Consider the following 17,181-nt stretch of genomic DNA (forward strand, 5'->3'; position numbering starts at 1 on the left):
ATATCATCACGCAATTAAGTGTTTAAAATAATAATAATAATAACAACAACAACATATAAGATTATTAGCACATGGCAAGCTTTGTGATCCCTGTATTATCATGTAATCTCCACAAGGACCCAACTACTAGTAGTGGGGTTTTCTTGTCCATTTGTGGACCATTATTAATCGATGTCCAGAATTTATACTCCAATCTTATGGACCAATATGCTTGTCTTGTCAACTTTATATAAACTTTTGCGACCCCCCAAAGCTATATAAAAAGGCTGCCTTTGCCTTGAAGGCCCCCATAAGCAAGCATACCTAGACCAAGCTAGCTTCTTCCTGTTCCGGCCTGCATCTCCCCTTCCTTTTTTCGGTTTCCGACAGCCCAAGACCATGGCTGCCATTCCCACCAATATTCGTATGCTTTTTTTATGTGTTATGTTCACTACCATTTTAAGCAAGTGTTTGGTTCCTTCCCTCGCAGAGCTTCGACGGTTTGAGCAAGCCACAACAAAAGCCGACGGTTCTCTAAGCTTTTTGGTCGTCGGAGACTGGGGAAGAAGAGGAGGTTACAACCAAACTGAAGTTGCTCATCAGGTCATGATACTATTTACCACTTTCTTAATTAGATCTTCATTTCTTCCCTTGTTTTGGAAATAGTAACGTTTTCATTCATCAAAATAAACGTGCAGATTAATCACTACAAAACAAAAGCTTACTATATATATATATATAATATATATTAAATAAAAAAATGATATAACAATATACAGATCTCAAGGAATTAGACTCATACACTGACGTATAATATCTTGTTTATATTATAAAATAAAATTTAATGTATGATTAATTTTATATATTTATTTTAATTTGTAATATTCATATATTTTTATTCTATACCTTATATATCGTTCAAACCTCTTATATTTTTATTTTAATTATTGATTTTCCTTACAGGATCCTTACCTACCAAAAGAAAAGAGCTTTTCACTTGCAGAAATCATTATATATCTCTAAATAATAATAATATTAAATTATTTAATCTAATTTGATCTTATTTTTATAATTGTTTTAAATTTTTATATAAAATATAAATAAATAATTTAATTTTTTAAATTTTTAAATAATAATAATATTAAAAAATAATATTTAATTTAATTTGAACGTTTCACTATCCAAATTAATCCAATATTTAACGTAACCGGCAAAGGCATCATGACAGCGTAGCACGTGAACATTGGAATCCATCCGACTTTGATTATTGGTCCTTTTTTTTTTTTTTTTAACACCCTTTTGATTATTCTAAGGGAATAATTCCACGTAGATTCTTTATACTCTCGATCCTTTATGTCTGCACCATACCTTCATGATGACTATACGACAACTTATTTATATGTCGGAGTCCAGATCACCTTCTTAACGAAACCTCCATTACAATTTGTCTACTTTAGGGCCTTAGGCCAATAAATGTTTGACATGTCACTGATCCGTTCCGTGGTCATGGGCTTTTGTAGCACGCCTGAAACTTTTCAAAATCTTAAAAGAAAAAATCTACCAACTTCTTACTGATCATATAATCTTCCTACACTATATTTTTTTATTAATTTCTTTTTTATCAAATATTTAATATATAAATAATAAATATAATAATTAAATTAGTTTAAAAAAAATTTAAAAAAAATATTAAAAATTTTAAAAAAATATGATGTGTGAACATTGAGAAATTGTGTAGCAGCGTATGTTAATTAAAGCATATTCTTTTTTTTATACCTTTCAGATTTAATTTAATAATATAATATTTTTTAATATTATCCAGATGGGAATCGTTGGAGAAAAGTTGGACGTTGATTTTGTGATCTCCACCGGTGATAACTTCTACGATGCCGGTTTGACAGGCGTCGATGATCCGGCATTTGACGAGTCATTCACAGATATCTACACAGCGCCTAGCTTGCAAAAGCAATGGTACAATGGTAATTAATAAAATCCCCCAAAACCAGTCCAAAAGAGCAAATTTTCAACTCGGAAATAACAAGAAAATTTTGAGAAAAGTTAAAAAAAAAAAAAAAAAAAAAATCGTTTGCTTTTTATTATTTTTTTGCAGTTTTGGGTAATCATGACTATAGAGGTGATGCTTTGGCACAACTGAGTCCCATACTTAAGAAGTTGGACAGCAGATGGCTTTGCTGGAGATCTTTCATTGTAAATGCAGGTATAAAGCAAGAGTCTTTCCTTTATCAGCCTTTTCGTTTTTTTAGAACAATAAAGTGGGCATTAGTCATTCACATTAATCTTGGGGTGGGTCTACACTCACCCACCGCGGGGCTCTCGCTAGTGCATTTAAAATTTTTAATTTTTTTTAGTTTTTTATATCATTTTTTTAAAATTTATAATATTATTAAAAAATATTTTTTTAATTATTAAATAAAAAAAAAGGAGTGTCTTATACGTTTGGTTACTAAACTTATTTCAACTTATCATTACAATTTTTTTAAATTTTAACACAAAATATAATAAAGAATTCAACTTTTTTAAATCTTAAAATAATAATAATATTAAAAAATAATATTTTAACAATATTTTATCATCTCAACTCAACTCAACTTACTTCAACATTCAAATCTAACATTAATCTTATTTGTGTGAATTCTTTTTTGGACAGAAATTGTAGACTTTTTCTTCTTGGATACAACTCCTTTTGTTGACAAGTACTTCAACAATCCAAAGGACGAGGTCTATGACTGGAGAGGCATACTACCTCGAGACCATTACCTTTCAAATCTTCTAAAGGTAATCATTTAATAGTTTAAAACCAAGTATAGAATAAGAATAATTTCATATAATTAATTCACAATATATTTTACATAATCTTCTCAATTTAAAATAAGAATAAAACTACTCTCACCGCTGCGCTCTCGCTGGACTTTTTTTTTTTTTTTAAATTTTTTTACTGAAGTGTTTTTTCAATGATGTTGTGATTTAAAAATATTTAAAAAATACATGTAAAAAAAGTAAAAAAAGAAATACAACAATTGCACTAGCAAGAGCTCCCAACAGTGGTTATAGAGCCACCCTTAAAATAAAGTTGTAAAAAATCAACTCGTTATTGTTATATAAATCATGTATATGTATACAAATTGGAAGAAATAGCAATAGTTAGTGTTCGTTTAGATAGTGAGATAAGATGAGAAGATTTTAAATAAATAAAATAAAATATTATTACAATATTATTTTTTTAATATTATTAATATTTTGAGATTTAAAAAAGTTAAATTGTTTATTATATTTATATAAAAATTTAAAAAAATTATAACAATAAGATGAGATGAGATAGAATGAGATAATTTTTACATCTAAACGAGGTCTAGAATTTTGTTTATGGCTGATTTCAATTTTTCAACAGGACTTTGATTTGGCATTAAAAGAATCGAGTGCCAAGTGGAAGATCGTGGTTGGTCACCATACTATCAGAAGTGCTGGACACCATGGTAACACCGATGAGCTTATAGTGCATGTTCTTCCAATCCTAAAGGTAATTTTAAAATGACTGCTAAATATATGGTCTATGAAACTTCATACATTAAGGTCACGTTTGTATTTAGAGTTGAAATAATATGTGAATAGTATTGAGATTTGAGAATTGAAATTTATAAATTGTAATGAATAATAGTGAGATAAGTTCCAATCCAAACCAGCCTTAAACGATCCTGAATTTTGGAAGAAAAAGTTGGAATTTAGTGAAATTCACGAAACAGATCATTCATCCTAGCTAGTAGACAAATAATTCTATAGGGCAATGCTACTCTGCCGCCCAGCATTTATTGCTGGGCATGCCGCCCAGTTTGTTTTTTTTTTTTTTTTCTTTTGCTTTTTTCATTTCACATTTTTTTAATACATTTAAATATTTTTAAAAAATAAAAAAATACACCAATACACTTAAAAACACTTCTTTAATCACTAAGTACAAAAAAAAAAAAAAAAAAAAAAAAATTTGCCAAGCGGTCAAGTTGAGACGACATACTAGTGTTTTCCAATTCTATAATGATAGTGGGGCTTCTACTCAACACTAATGTTTTTAATTCTTCAGGCAAACTATGTTGATCTTTACATAAATGGGCATGACCATTGCTTGGAACACATAAGTAGCTCCGACAGGTAAATCTAAAGTAATAAACATTCCCAAAAAGGAAACAACCTTTTTTCTGGAATTGAAAAAATGCTGCAAATCGAATTGAACTGATCTTCATGGTGCAGTCCAATTCAGTTTTTAACAAGTGGCGGAGGCTCAAAGGCATGGAGAGGTGATGTTGACTGGTGGAATCCAGAGGAGATGAAGTTCTACTACGACGGGCAAGGCTTCATGTCCGTCCAAATCACTCCATCGAGGGTTGACATCTCATTCCATGATATTTTTGGCAATGTTCTGCACAAGTGGGGCACATCCAAGCAACTCTACTCTAGCACGTAAAACAAGTTTTAGTCCCAGAAAAAACTGCTCTTGGCTCTTTATTTAAGACCTCTGATATACATGCAACGTGAGCCATAATTGCCTCTACGATTTTAAGACAGATAGATTATGCATTAAAATTAATATGTACTAAAATTACTTTTCTGATCTGGTTGCTTGTTGGGCTTTGTTTTCTCCCTATTATTCGTTTTTGCTTGTTGGGTGAACATTTGACATTTCAAGAAGGAGAAGCATATCCGAGACAGGCAGAGAGAGAGAGAGTCTGCAAGATAAACCTGTTAGAATTGAATGAAGGATGAGAAAGATAAGTTACAATTCTGTTAAGAGAAAATAACTTGGAACAAGAAGATTGTGAAAGTTTGAATATATTCAAATAAGCCGTAAAACCTTGAAATACAAAGGAACCCGAGAGGGTTATTTATACAGGTAAAGAAAGAATATAACAAACTAGCTAAAAATACTGGTGGTGGCTATTAAACAAGATAAGAAAGCACAAACACAAAATCCTATACAAGTTATCTAAACAAAGGCATAGAGTAAATCAAGGAGGATGGCTTGTGGGCACTGTCTTTCCAAATATGGCAGTTATGTTTCCAAGGTGCTGAACTGCTCCTACAGCAGGTTGAGGATTATGGGGCACATTATCTCCGGACTTATCTCTCAATTTCCTTGAATCTTGAGACTCCCCCTCAAGGTGGACGCACAGATTAAGTGGGATCATCTTGGACAGTAGAAAATGGAATGCAGCAGTAGGTAGAGTCTTTGTTAGGATGTCTGCAATCTGTAATTTTGAACACACATGTATTGGTGTAATGGTTCCAGCAAGCACCTTCTCTCTAACAAGATGACAGTCCAGCTCAATGTGCTTTGTTCTTTCATGGAACATTGGATTTTTGGTAAGGTGTATGGCTGCCTGGTTATCACAATATAGGAGGGCAGGTCTTGGATGGTTGGTATTAAAATCTTACAGCAGATTTATTAGTCATACAATCTCACAACTGGTGTTAGCCAATGCGCGGTATTCAACTTCGGCAAAGGACCTAGATATGGTGGTTTGCTTCTTTGATTTCCAGCTAATTAAAGAATCTCCTAAGAAGATGCAAAAACCAGTAGTAGATCTTCGAGTCTCAGGGCAAGCTGCCCAATTTGAGTCACTAAATGCCCTGAGGAATGGTGCAGACTTGGAAGAATATAGGAGGCCTTGGCCTATGGATCCCTTGATGTATCTCAAGACTCGATGTGCAGCTTGCTGATGGATCTGTGAAGGGCAATCCATGAATTGACTCAAGATGATAACAGAGTATGTGATATCCGATCTTGTAATGGACAAATAAATCAACCTTCCAACCAACCTCCTATAACTTGTAATGTCAATGAGAGGATCTGTTGCCAAATGAGAAAGTTTATGATTCAATTCCATTGGTGTGTTGATAGGCTTGCATCCGAGCATACCAGCATTCTTTAAAATCTCAAGAGTGTACTTCCTTTGACTCAATTGAATTCGTTTTTCTGATCTTGATATTTCTAAGCCAAGGAAGTACTTTAGATTGCCAAGATCTTTGATCTTAAATTGGTTGTGCAGATATGTCTTGATGAAGTCAATTGTTTTGAGATCATTGCTTCCAATGAAAATGTCATCAACATATACTAACAATGCAACATATTGGCCATCATGAATCTTTGTAAACAAAGAATAATCTGACCTGGATTGTTGGAAACCAATGGTAATGAGAGATGTGGAAAATTTTGAGTGCCATTCCCTTGAGGCTTGCTTAAGGCCATAAAGGGTTTGTGCAGCCTATAAACTAAATTATGATCTGACTGCGACTCCCCCTTAGGCTGAAATCCCGGAGGCAAATCCATGTAGATTTCCTCTTCTAGATCCCCATGGAGAAATGCATTGTGAACATCCAATTGGTTCAAATGCCAATTATGAATTGCTGCCAAAGCAAGGAAGACACGAATAGTAGTGAGCTTTGTAATGGGACTAAAGGTTTCATGGAAGTCGAATCACTCTTTTCGAGTGTAGCCCTTGGCTACCAATTGGGCCTTGTGCCTTTCTATAGAACCATTTGAGTTCAATTTGGTCTTGTAGACATATCGACAACCAATTGCTTTCTCTCCGTTTGGAAGAGTAGTGACTGTCCAAATGTTGTTGGCCTCCAAGGCATTTAACTCATCTGTCATGGCTTTGGTCCAATGCTCAGAGAGAACAGCTTTTGCATAGGTAGTAGGATCTTGGGTAGAGGAGAGGGAGAGTGTATAGGCCTTGTGAGAAGGAGAGAAATGAGTGTAGGAGGGGTAATGCTCAAGTGGGTGAGCAGTGGAATGATGAGGTGATGATGAAGATGCTGAGTTGCAGTGATAATCAAGGAGGTATTTAGGTGGATTTTTGACCCTATCCAATCTTCTCAAGGCTGGAGGGGATGGTGAACTTTGTGGTAAATGAGAAGGTGAGGGTATGGTTGTGGTTGGTAGAGTGGTGGGAGGAATAGGATCAGAAGGAGGGGAAGAGGGATCGGTTGAGGAGGCAGGGTCAAGGGAATGAGGTGAGAGTGGATCTCTATCATTGAAAGAAGGAAAGGAAGATGAGGGAAGAGGATTTTGGAAGTCTGCAGCCAAAGGGATGTGAGTTAGAATGGAGTCCAGAGATGGAGAAGATGTAGAATTGTAGTGGTGATGCTGGAAATGAAATTGATTTTCATGAAAAATGATGTCTCTTGAGATGCTATATTTATGACTGTCCAAATCATAAACCTTGTACCCCTTAACCCCTGGCGGATATCCTATGAAAATACACCTCTTAGCTCTTGGATCTAGCTTGGTCTAGTTATGTTTGAGAGTGGAGATAAAACATAATCAACCAAAGACTCTTAAATGTGAATATGAAGGAGGAGCTGAAAAGAAGATCTCATAAGGTGACCGATTGTTGAGCACAGGAGTGGGGATCCTATTTATCAAATGAACTATCGTTAGAACATCATCTCCCCTAAATATGGTTGGGAGAGAGGCCTGGAATAGCAAAGCCCGAGTAGTGGAAATGAGGTGTTGATGTTTCCTTTTAACTACTCCATTTTGCTAACGAGTATAAATGCATGTCTTTTGATGTAGGACTCCATGTTTATTATAGAAATCTTGCATCAAAAACTCTGCTCCATTATCAGATCTAATTTGTTTGACTTTGAGATTGTATTGAGTTTGTGTCATTTAGATGAAGGATTGCAAGAGGCTTCAGGTTTCAGATTTAAACTTCATAAAAAATATCCATGTCATTCGACTATAGTCATCCACTATAGTGAGGAAATATTGAGGAAATATTTATATCCTTGAGGTGTGACTTGTGAATATGGTCCCCAAATGTTACAATAGATTAACTCAAAAGGAGAAGAAGTGGAAGAAACACTGCGGGGAAAGGGATTTCTTTTCTGTTTTGTAAAGCGGCAAATATTACATTGATTAAAATCAGTACATTTTACATCTGAGGCATGAGAAGAAATCAAATTTAACCTCTGATTTGATACATGCCCTTGTCTAAAATGCCATACATGAAAATCTTGACTTGCTAAAACTTGTTGGACACGAGATAAATGACTGGAATCAGAATTAGTTGTTGCTGGAATTTGATTGTCAAAAGAGCTTCCTAGTGAATTGGAATCAAGGAAATAGAGTCCCTCTCGAACTCTAGCAACTCCAATCATTGTCCATGTAGCTAAGTCCCGAATGAGACACTATTTTTGAGAGAAAATAAGATGCAAAGAAGAGTCTTGAGTTAATTTGTTGATTGAGAGAAGATTAAAAGTAAAAGATGGTATACACAGTACTCCATGGAGAGTTAAGGCATTACTAGTCTGGACAGTGCCTATGTGAGTGACTTCTGCTTTCTCTCCATTTGGCATCTGTACATAAGCTTGAGAAATGGAGGTGATGGAAGAGAGGAGAGTGGTGGAGCAGACCATGTGATATGTGGCCCCAGTGTTCACTATCCATGTGATGTGTTTTGGTTTATGTGAAATGCAGGTGGTCATGGATACAAAATGGTGATCATGTTCAGAGGAAAGGATAGGAGTTTTGGATGAGAGTGAGTGGTATATTATTATACCTGCCATGTGGGAGCCATGATTGGAAGGGTTAGGTTGTGAGAAAGGCTGCTGTGAGGCATTTTTTTCCTTTGCTCGTGTCCTCTATGCTGAGCTGTGATGTCTTAGAGTTGGCCAAAAACATGAGCTGTTGTATCTGAGCTTGATGCAAAGCTAGTTGAGCAGGTTCTACTGCACTGCCATTAGAAAGGTGACTGGTGGTTTGATTTGCCGAGTGATTGTTTCCTTGTTTGGTCTTTGTAAACTTGAAATTAGGAGGAAATCCAATTAACCGGTAGCACTTGTTCTTAGTGTGTCCAGCTTTTCCACAATTGTAACAAGTGAGGTCAAATTTATCTTTCTTCTTGGTCTAATTGTGGGATGCCGCCAAAGCACAAGATTCTGCAGCAGGAAGAATGGCAACCCGAGCCTGCCTTTGCCTCTCCTCTTGAAGTACTAGTGAGAAGACTTTGTCAAGTGAGGGCATGAGACTCATGATGATGATTTGGCCTCAAATGCCATCATATGTGTCACTTAAGCCCATAAGGAACTTAAAGACATAGTCTGTTTGTTGCCTTTCTCCAACAGAACCGAGTGTATCACAAGTGCATAGACCACATGAGCAGTTTGGTGATGATCGATAGTTGTGAATTTCTTCCCATACTGCATTCAATTGAGTAAAATACTCATTTACAGATTGAGTTCCTTGCATGATGGTCCCGAGTTGATGCTAAAGTTGAAAAATGCGAGCATTGTCAGATTGTGCAAATCTATCTTTTAGTTTGTCCCATACTTTCTTGGCATCACCTATGAAGCAGACATTTGATGCTATCTCCTAGGAGATGGAGTGAAGGATCCAAGAGAGAATGATATTATTACATCTAACCCATGGTCCATAAAGATTGTTGGTTCCAGCAGGAGTGGTGATGCTTCCATCAAGGAAGCCTAACTTATTCTTAACAGAGAGTCCAAGTGTGAAGGATCGGCTCCATGATAGGTAGTTGGGGCCAGATAGAGGTGGAGTAATGACAATAGTATTAATGCCATCAGAATGGTGAAGGAAATATGGGTTGTTAGGGTCCTTGGATGGTGAGAGATTTCTGGCAAGAGGATTATCAATAGGTTCATCTATAGACATGATGAAACTTGAATGAGAGTTGATAGTAGCAGAAGGAAATTAGAGTGAGGAAGATGAGTAAAAGAACAGGTCAAAGATCCTACTCTGATACCATGTTAGAATTGAATGAAGGATGAGAAAGATTGCGAAAGTTTGAATATATTCAAATATGCTGTAAAACCTTGAAATACAAAGGAACCCGAGAGGGTAATTTATACAGGTAAAGAAAGAATAAAACAAACTAGATAAAAATATTGGCGGTGGCTATTAAACAAGATAAGAAAGCATAAACACAAAACCCTATACAAGTTATCTAAACAAAGTCATAGAGTAAATCAAGGAGGATGGCTTGTGGGCACTGTCTTTCCAAATATGGTAGTTATGTTTCCAAGGTGCTGAACTACTCCTACCGTAGGTTGAGGATTATGGGGCAGATTATTTGCTGACTTATCTCTCAATTTCCTTGAATCTTGAGAAAACCTAATTGTTGAAATGTATGCAACTTGTTTAGCTACGCGGAAAAAAAAAAGTGAGAGAATAAGGAAAGAAAGAGGGGACCATGAAATTAGAAACACAAGAAAAACAGGCTAGAGGGAGAACGGATATAGTAAAAGAGCACAAAGGAGGTAATTTTGTAATCATCTTTCATTATGTTTTCTGAACACATTACAACCTTTTTTATAAGCTAACATGGAAAAGAAAACTAATTCTTAATATACGAAAACAAAACTAATCGCAATAGCTAAAGAAGAAGTAACGTGTTGTTATTACTATTTATTTTTAACCTAACTAGAAAATCAAATCTTATTCAGCCTCCATTAGCTTTTGTGAATCCACTACAACCATAACCCATGCATGGACTTATTTAGTGCTTCCTCTCTTGTGATACTCCATTTTGATAAGGGTAAGTAGTGGGATCCCATATTGATTGGAAATGAGAAGTTCTTGTTCTTCATAATGTTCCAATGGAGCTCCAATTGTATCATTGACTAGTCATTTTAGAGTATAGGCCATGTAGTTTGTGTCTTCTATTGGGGCGTTACAAATGGTATTAGAGCTTACCCCAATAAAAAATGTGGGACTTGAGTCATGCCACCTTCTGGCTCAGTCATGAGACATAATAAAGGCCCTGGCCATGCAACAAGATACAATAGTGGCCTTCAGCCTTGCCATGAGGTATAATAGTGGTCTCTTTTTTTTAGTGCAATAATTTTGGTGACCCTCAGTGCTAGGATGAGGATGGGGTAATATCCTAGTAGAATTCTTTTGTTCATGCAGGAGTATCTAAATTAGTGTGAAATTCCCTGAGTTGACAAGGTAATGATCAACAGGTTTCGAATGGGCCTAATTAAATGGTCATTGGAGTGAAGTCGGGCACTAACGCTAATGATGTTTTCCACACGTGCAATTTCATATTATACGTACTTGTGCTGGTGTATATACTTGTCACGGGATACGTACATTACTTTTTTCATAGCAAGTATAGATACTTGGAACTGGTACGTATGTTAATGTACTCACCTATAGTGCAGATACCTATGTTGTGATGCGATAATCGGTAGGGACACACAGCTCAAGGGGAACCGTGTAGCATCCATATGGTAACTTTTTTTAATCATGTTTAATTATTGAACAAGATGTCAAGTTCATATATTTCACATTGAAGCTCATGTATTTCACATTGAAGCTCATGTTATTTCATGTTCAAGCTTATGTTATTTCACATTCAAGTTCATGTTCAGTTCATGTCATGTCCAGTTCAATTTTAGTTCATGTTCAGTTCACGTTCAAGTTCATGTCATGTCCAGTTCAATTTCAATTCACTTTATGTCAAGTTCAATTTCAGTTCAATTTCAAATTCAGTCCACGATCAAATTCTTCTCATGTCAATTCAAGCCATGTCAGTATATGTCATGTTATTTTTCAAGTCACATCAAACATATTTATGATAATGTTATGCATTCTTGTCTTTACTGTTATACATGCATCTTTAAACTGTTAGTTAAGTTATTTGTTAATTTGCTGAAATTTCTACTCAAATCTTATCTTGTTAGTCTCAACTATCATTCTCCCCTTAATGGTAGACGATGCGTCAGGACCAAGAAATGCAACATACATTGGCTGACTGGAGACGATCGATTAGGCAATGCAGACACAACGCAAAGCTCATAGCCTCCATGCTCTAATTCATAGATAGTATTATGGCGTCCCTGATCGAGTTGTGCGAGATACTCAACAGATTAGCTGAGTAGATGTTTTGGGTTATGCATATACTTATGGAGCTTTGTCTCTCATATCTTTGAGATTAAAAACCTTTTGGACTTATGTTGTAATCGTGAATGACTATCACTTTTATGTTTATGTATTATGTTTCAAAGTTTTTGGGATATATCTCATTTGGTGAATAGTTGCTCAAGAAAAAAACTATCTACTGCGAGTATTGCATATTGCTCGATATATGTTAAGTGCATTGCATCTTTAATTGTCATGAATATTAGTAGGTTATAATCTTGTGTTACATGTCCCGACGCTTTAGAGCCCATCCAATCCTAAGCGAAATCTGGGGTGTCACACTTTAGTTGGGATAAACACTCAAAATGAGACCTCGATGCAAGGGATAGAGCCCTTAAGGTTCTCAGGTTGGCTCCAGTGGGGTATCAAGGAGGGCTTTTGCATTAAAAAGGTAAGAGTTCTTTTCTTCCTTTGGTGAAATGGCTTTATTTAGTGAAAATGGACAAACTTAAAAAATGGTTGGAGGCAAAGTGGTACTAAGTCAAAACCGAATGGTCTAAGTGTATTTTTGGCCCTTATCAAGGGCTTATTTGCAAAGTCAACCATCTTAGTCAACATCCTAAATTACTTGTACCTCTTTTGAAAAATTGTCGAGTAATGCTATAGGTTAATCGAATTGCACTCTCTCGCATAGGAGTGTGCATCGGGCTGAATTGTTTTCCGATCTGGTCTAGAACCCGAAAATCTGGGTGAATCCAGGCAATTATTTGCGTGGATTAGACATGGGCGGGTAAGATATACTCTTACCCACCCTGGTTACGGATCCAGTTATATAACCAGATATTCGTAACCGGTTTTAATTTTAAAGTCTTGCGAAAATTAAGATAAACTAAAAGCATTAAAAAATTATGACCTTCGAACAACGTACTGGGAGCAACAAAGTCAAACCTAAAAGGAAAAACAATATAAATAAAAATATATCTAAAGGAAAAGAAAAACAAAGAGGGATTGGTAGTACCTGAGGGCGTCGAGGACAATAATGACGACTAGATCAATAACCGAGTTGGTCAAACAAGCAGAAGAAGGCAATTGGGAAAAATGGGAGTCATGGCTGTAAAAAGGGAGCTCGGTCCTGGTGAGAAGGAAACCTTAGGTGAAGATAAAAATGGCCACACCCTGAAGAAGCAATATCAAGAAGAATACCCGTATCTGCTCCTATTCCGAACACTACAACAAATTTGGTCAATGTTGCAATACTTCAAGTTGGGAATTAGGCTGACTAATTGGGTCAGTTCATATGAGGTTGCTTGGTCATGGTTGCAATACTTCAATACTTTTTTTGGTTCCTTGAATTATTTTTTGTGGAATGGACATATGTTTGTATCATCTCTCCCTACTGATTTGCTAAGCAAATATGTTCTACTGGCTAGGTAATTGTTTTTTCCCTTATGTCCCATTTGTATCATCTTTCCCTCATAATTGCTAAGCATATGTCCCTACTGCCCTATAAGAAATGTGACACAAAAATGGCTAATATAGATCACTACATAGTTTTTCAAGAAATTATAAGCCCCTAATATTTCTGGACTAAGAAGCTTTGCAACCAAGTATGAATGGAGATTATCAGCAACCAATTCATGGATCACTATATGAATTGGAGCACACAAGAGCAGCAGTAATTTGTGGTTTAAGTAATGTATTTAGAATCGAAAATATGTATACATGTAGTTAGGCACAAGGATTTTGTTATGAACATTATTGACCATGTTGGCTTCCCTCCTGTACTCCCCCCTATTTGCAAACATTGCAGTAAAGCAACATGCCTTGATTGACTGGCCAATGGAAAGATGTGTAAAACGGTTCTGATATATATAATTTACATTTATGATTTTTTTGTTAGAGTTCTTCAAGTGTTGGTTTAATTAAGTGAATGAGATTTTGTTGTTTAGTTGAGCATTTTCCTATATCTGATATTCTTTTGATGGTCAGTTGGTATTTTGTACCTTCAATACAGTGATATTATAGTAGTTTCATTGTAAAACTTTGTGGAAAAACTAGTAGTTTCTATCAGCAGGTTTTGTGGGAAAAGACTTGTTAAGAATCATGAAGCTGGTGGGAAATAGTAATTTAGTGACTTTTGGTTAATTCCCACAAAATATGGACTTAGAAACAAGTATAATTGTCACGATTATTGTTCATAGGCCAAACGATAGTTTGCAAACATTTTCCACGAGACTGATCATGGGTAGAGATATATTCCACCACTTTTGATCGTGGGAAATAATGTCATTTCCCACAATAGAAGGCAATGTCTACATCTATTTATCATGGAATTTTGGATGTTTTATCCACCAGTATTGTTGTGGGTAAAAGCATTTTTTCCCATGATTAAGTGGTATTTGTTGTAGTGGACTTCGCCACCAAACCTCCATCTCCGCCTCTGCCTTTGTCAGGAGCATTTGGGTTATCTGGGATTCAATTCTTGATCAAAACATTTTCAAAAGTATTGACCAAAGCAAGTAGTACCTCCTCATGGGCTACCTTCTTTTCGTTAGAACTCTTGAAGCCATACCTTTTTCCTGCTTTTACATCTTACTGCACCTCATCCTCGTTCGTTCATTGGTTCCTTGCTTCCCCCTATTAGACTCCACTATTCCTTCTTTGTCCATTCAAGGAATCTATTCAAGCGGAATTTCTCCACAAGATTCTAATTATTTTCTTTCAAGTAGCGTACGTACCTCTCTTACGTATACATTGAAATTTGAATAGGCAACTGATCCGTACGTATATACTGTTTCAAGGAATACAGCTCTGATCCGCTTCATTTGAAATATATGGTATCTAAATCATTTTACTTGTCAATCGAAAAAATAATGATCAAAGTACTCAGATTTTATAGTAAATGATTAGTATGCATGATTCAGCTTGTTCCTTCTTTGTAGTCAGTTTAATATATATATATATATATATATATATATAAATTAAGCCAATGAAAAATATGGCAATAATAGGTCCCTTGTTAACGTAAGTGATAATACTCAAGAAAATGTCCTCTTCCGGTGAGGAGGTACCACAGTTTTTACTGGAATAAATTTTGCTGCCTTTTCATTGATAACTCACGGCTGCTTAAATAGCAGTCCATGTTCACAAAACTGAAATAGAAACTGAAAAAAGAATTTGCCGAAAACAGAGAAACATTCTAAGGCCACTACCAATAGCCGACGCCTAACAATTGAAATAATGGAAATTGACTCCACGTACTAACTGAAATAGAAATGCAACAGAAGATAACATAAAACAGAAGATAACATCAAGCCGAAATGTCTTAACGGCTATGACCCAGTCCATGCACGTATGCACGCCTTTACCATGCACTACGTCCTTACGTCCCGCTTGCGTCGCCTGTCTAACCTCCTCCCAAATATTTGGGATTTGTTTTGAATCTTTTGGCTGAACGTCGTGGTTTATCAATACTCCCCCCACTGGGTGGACTCTTGTCCTCAAGGTCCACATTCGAAAATTGCTCCAGCAATGACTGATGCCTCTCCCACGTGGCCTCTTTAGCTGGCAAATGTTTCCATTGAACCAAGTGCTCTTCTTCAAACTTCTTGCCCCGTTTGACCTAGCGGGTATCTAGGATGTGCTTAGGCTCAAGTATGATCGTTCCTTCATCATTTATAGGCGGCAACTCAGTAGAAGGTCGTGTACTTTCGCCAATAAATTTCTTTAAGAGGGAAATGTGAAAAACTAGATGAATGCGGGCTCCCACTGGCAACTGAAGTTTGTAAGCAACTGCTCTGATTTTTTGTAGCACCGGATATGGCCCATAAAATCGACTGGCAAGCTTTTGGTGGGCACGTTTAAAAACCGACTGTTGCTGATAGGGATGCAACTTGAGAAAGACCATTTCACCTACTTCGAACGTGACATCCCTCCTCTTTTGATCAGCTGTTTGTTTCATACGATTGATGGAGGCTTCTAGATTAACTTTGAGCTGCCGTAATAACTCGTCTCTATTATTCAGATGCTCATCCACTTCGTTTACAGAAGAAAGACCATTATGATAAAGTGGAATTGAGGGAGGTGGACGTCCGTATAAAGCTTGAAACGGAAACATTCCTGTTGAGGCATGATACAGTGTATTATACCATAACTCAGCTCAAGGAAGATAGGCACTCCACTTGCGCGGCCATTGATGCACAAAACACTGAAGATACTGCTCTACACAGCAGTTAACTACTTCCGTTTGTCCGTCGGTTTGCGGATGATAAGCGGAGCTAAGTTGTAATTTTGTGCCTAACATTTGAAAAAATTCTTGCCAAAACCTGCTAATGAAGACCGGATCATGATCACTGATGATAGACTTTGGCAAGCCATGCAACTTGATAACCCCTTCCACAAATTTTTCAGCCACACCTTTTGCAGTAAACGGATGAGTTAGAGTTAGAAAATGTGTAGCTTTACTCAACCTGTCCACTACCACCAATATTGTGTCCTTGCCGTGGGACGTGGGCAGTCCTTCAATGAAGTCAAGAGTGATATCATCCCATACTTGGCAAGGAATGGGCAACGGTTGGAGAAGTCCCGCATGTGAGAGTGTCTCGGATTTCATCCTCTGGCATACTGCACAGTGCTTAACGTATTCGTGAACTTCTCGATACATTTTTGGCCAATAAAATTGTTGAGCCAGTCGTTTGAATGTCCGCAACACTCCTGAATGCCCCCCGATCTTTGAGTCGTGAGCCTCATGTAGCAACTGTTTTCGTAACTCTCCTTCGGAAGGAATGAGTACTCTGCCTTTGAAGAAAATTAATCCCTGTTGTTGTGTATAGGGCCCTTCGGTTTGACTCTTGGCCATTAGCGCGATTGATTGAATGTATGGGTCTCCTTCGTATGCCTTCCGAACTTCATCCCATATGGTTACGGTGGGTAAATGGAGGTGATTGAGGACTGGACTGTTGGGCTTGCGTGAGAGGGTGTCCGCAGCAGAATTTTCACGACCTGGGTGATAGGTGATCTCATACTCGTAGCCTAGTAATTTGGCTACCCATTTCTGCTGCTTTGGTGTTGCCAAATGTTGTTCCAGAAAATACTTTAAGCTGCGTTAGTCGGTTTGGATGAAGAACTTCCTCCCCAATAAATATGGTCGCCATGCGCGTATAGCCTTCACAATTGCAAGCATTTCTTTGGCGTAGGTGGACCATGATTTTTTTGTAACTCCCAGTGCACTGCTCATAAAGGCAATGGGTTTGCCTTGTTGAGTTAATACTGCGCCTATTCCTTCCCCTGCAGCGTCTGTTTCT

General features: G+C 36.7%; 1 protein-coding gene across 1 annotated transcript; it reads left to right on the forward strand.

Annotated features, from left to right (window-relative positions):
• The first annotated feature begins 213 nt into the window (after positions 1-213).
• On the forward strand, positions 214-4,470 carry LOC121257132 (purple acid phosphatase 3-like). The gene is made up of 7 exons (XM_041158033.1): positions 214-582; positions 1,802-1,958; positions 2,090-2,197; positions 2,648-2,775; positions 3,389-3,517; positions 4,073-4,140; positions 4,240-4,470. The coding sequence occupies exons 1-7, from the start codon at positions 379-381 to the stop codon at positions 4,451-4,453; spliced, it is 1,008 nt and encodes a 335-aa protein (XP_041013967.1). The 5' UTR covers positions 214-378; the 3' UTR covers positions 4,454-4,470.
• The last annotated feature ends 12,711 nt before the right edge of the window (positions 4,471-17,181 follow it).

Source organism: Juglans microcarpa x Juglans regia, chromosome 3S, assembly GCF_004785595.1.
Source record: "Juglans microcarpa x Juglans regia isolate MS1-56 chromosome 3S, Jm3101_v1.0, whole genome shotgun sequence".
In the NCBI taxonomy this organism is placed as follows: domain Eukaryota; kingdom Viridiplantae; phylum Streptophyta; class Magnoliopsida; order Fagales; family Juglandaceae; genus Juglans; species Juglans microcarpa x Juglans regia.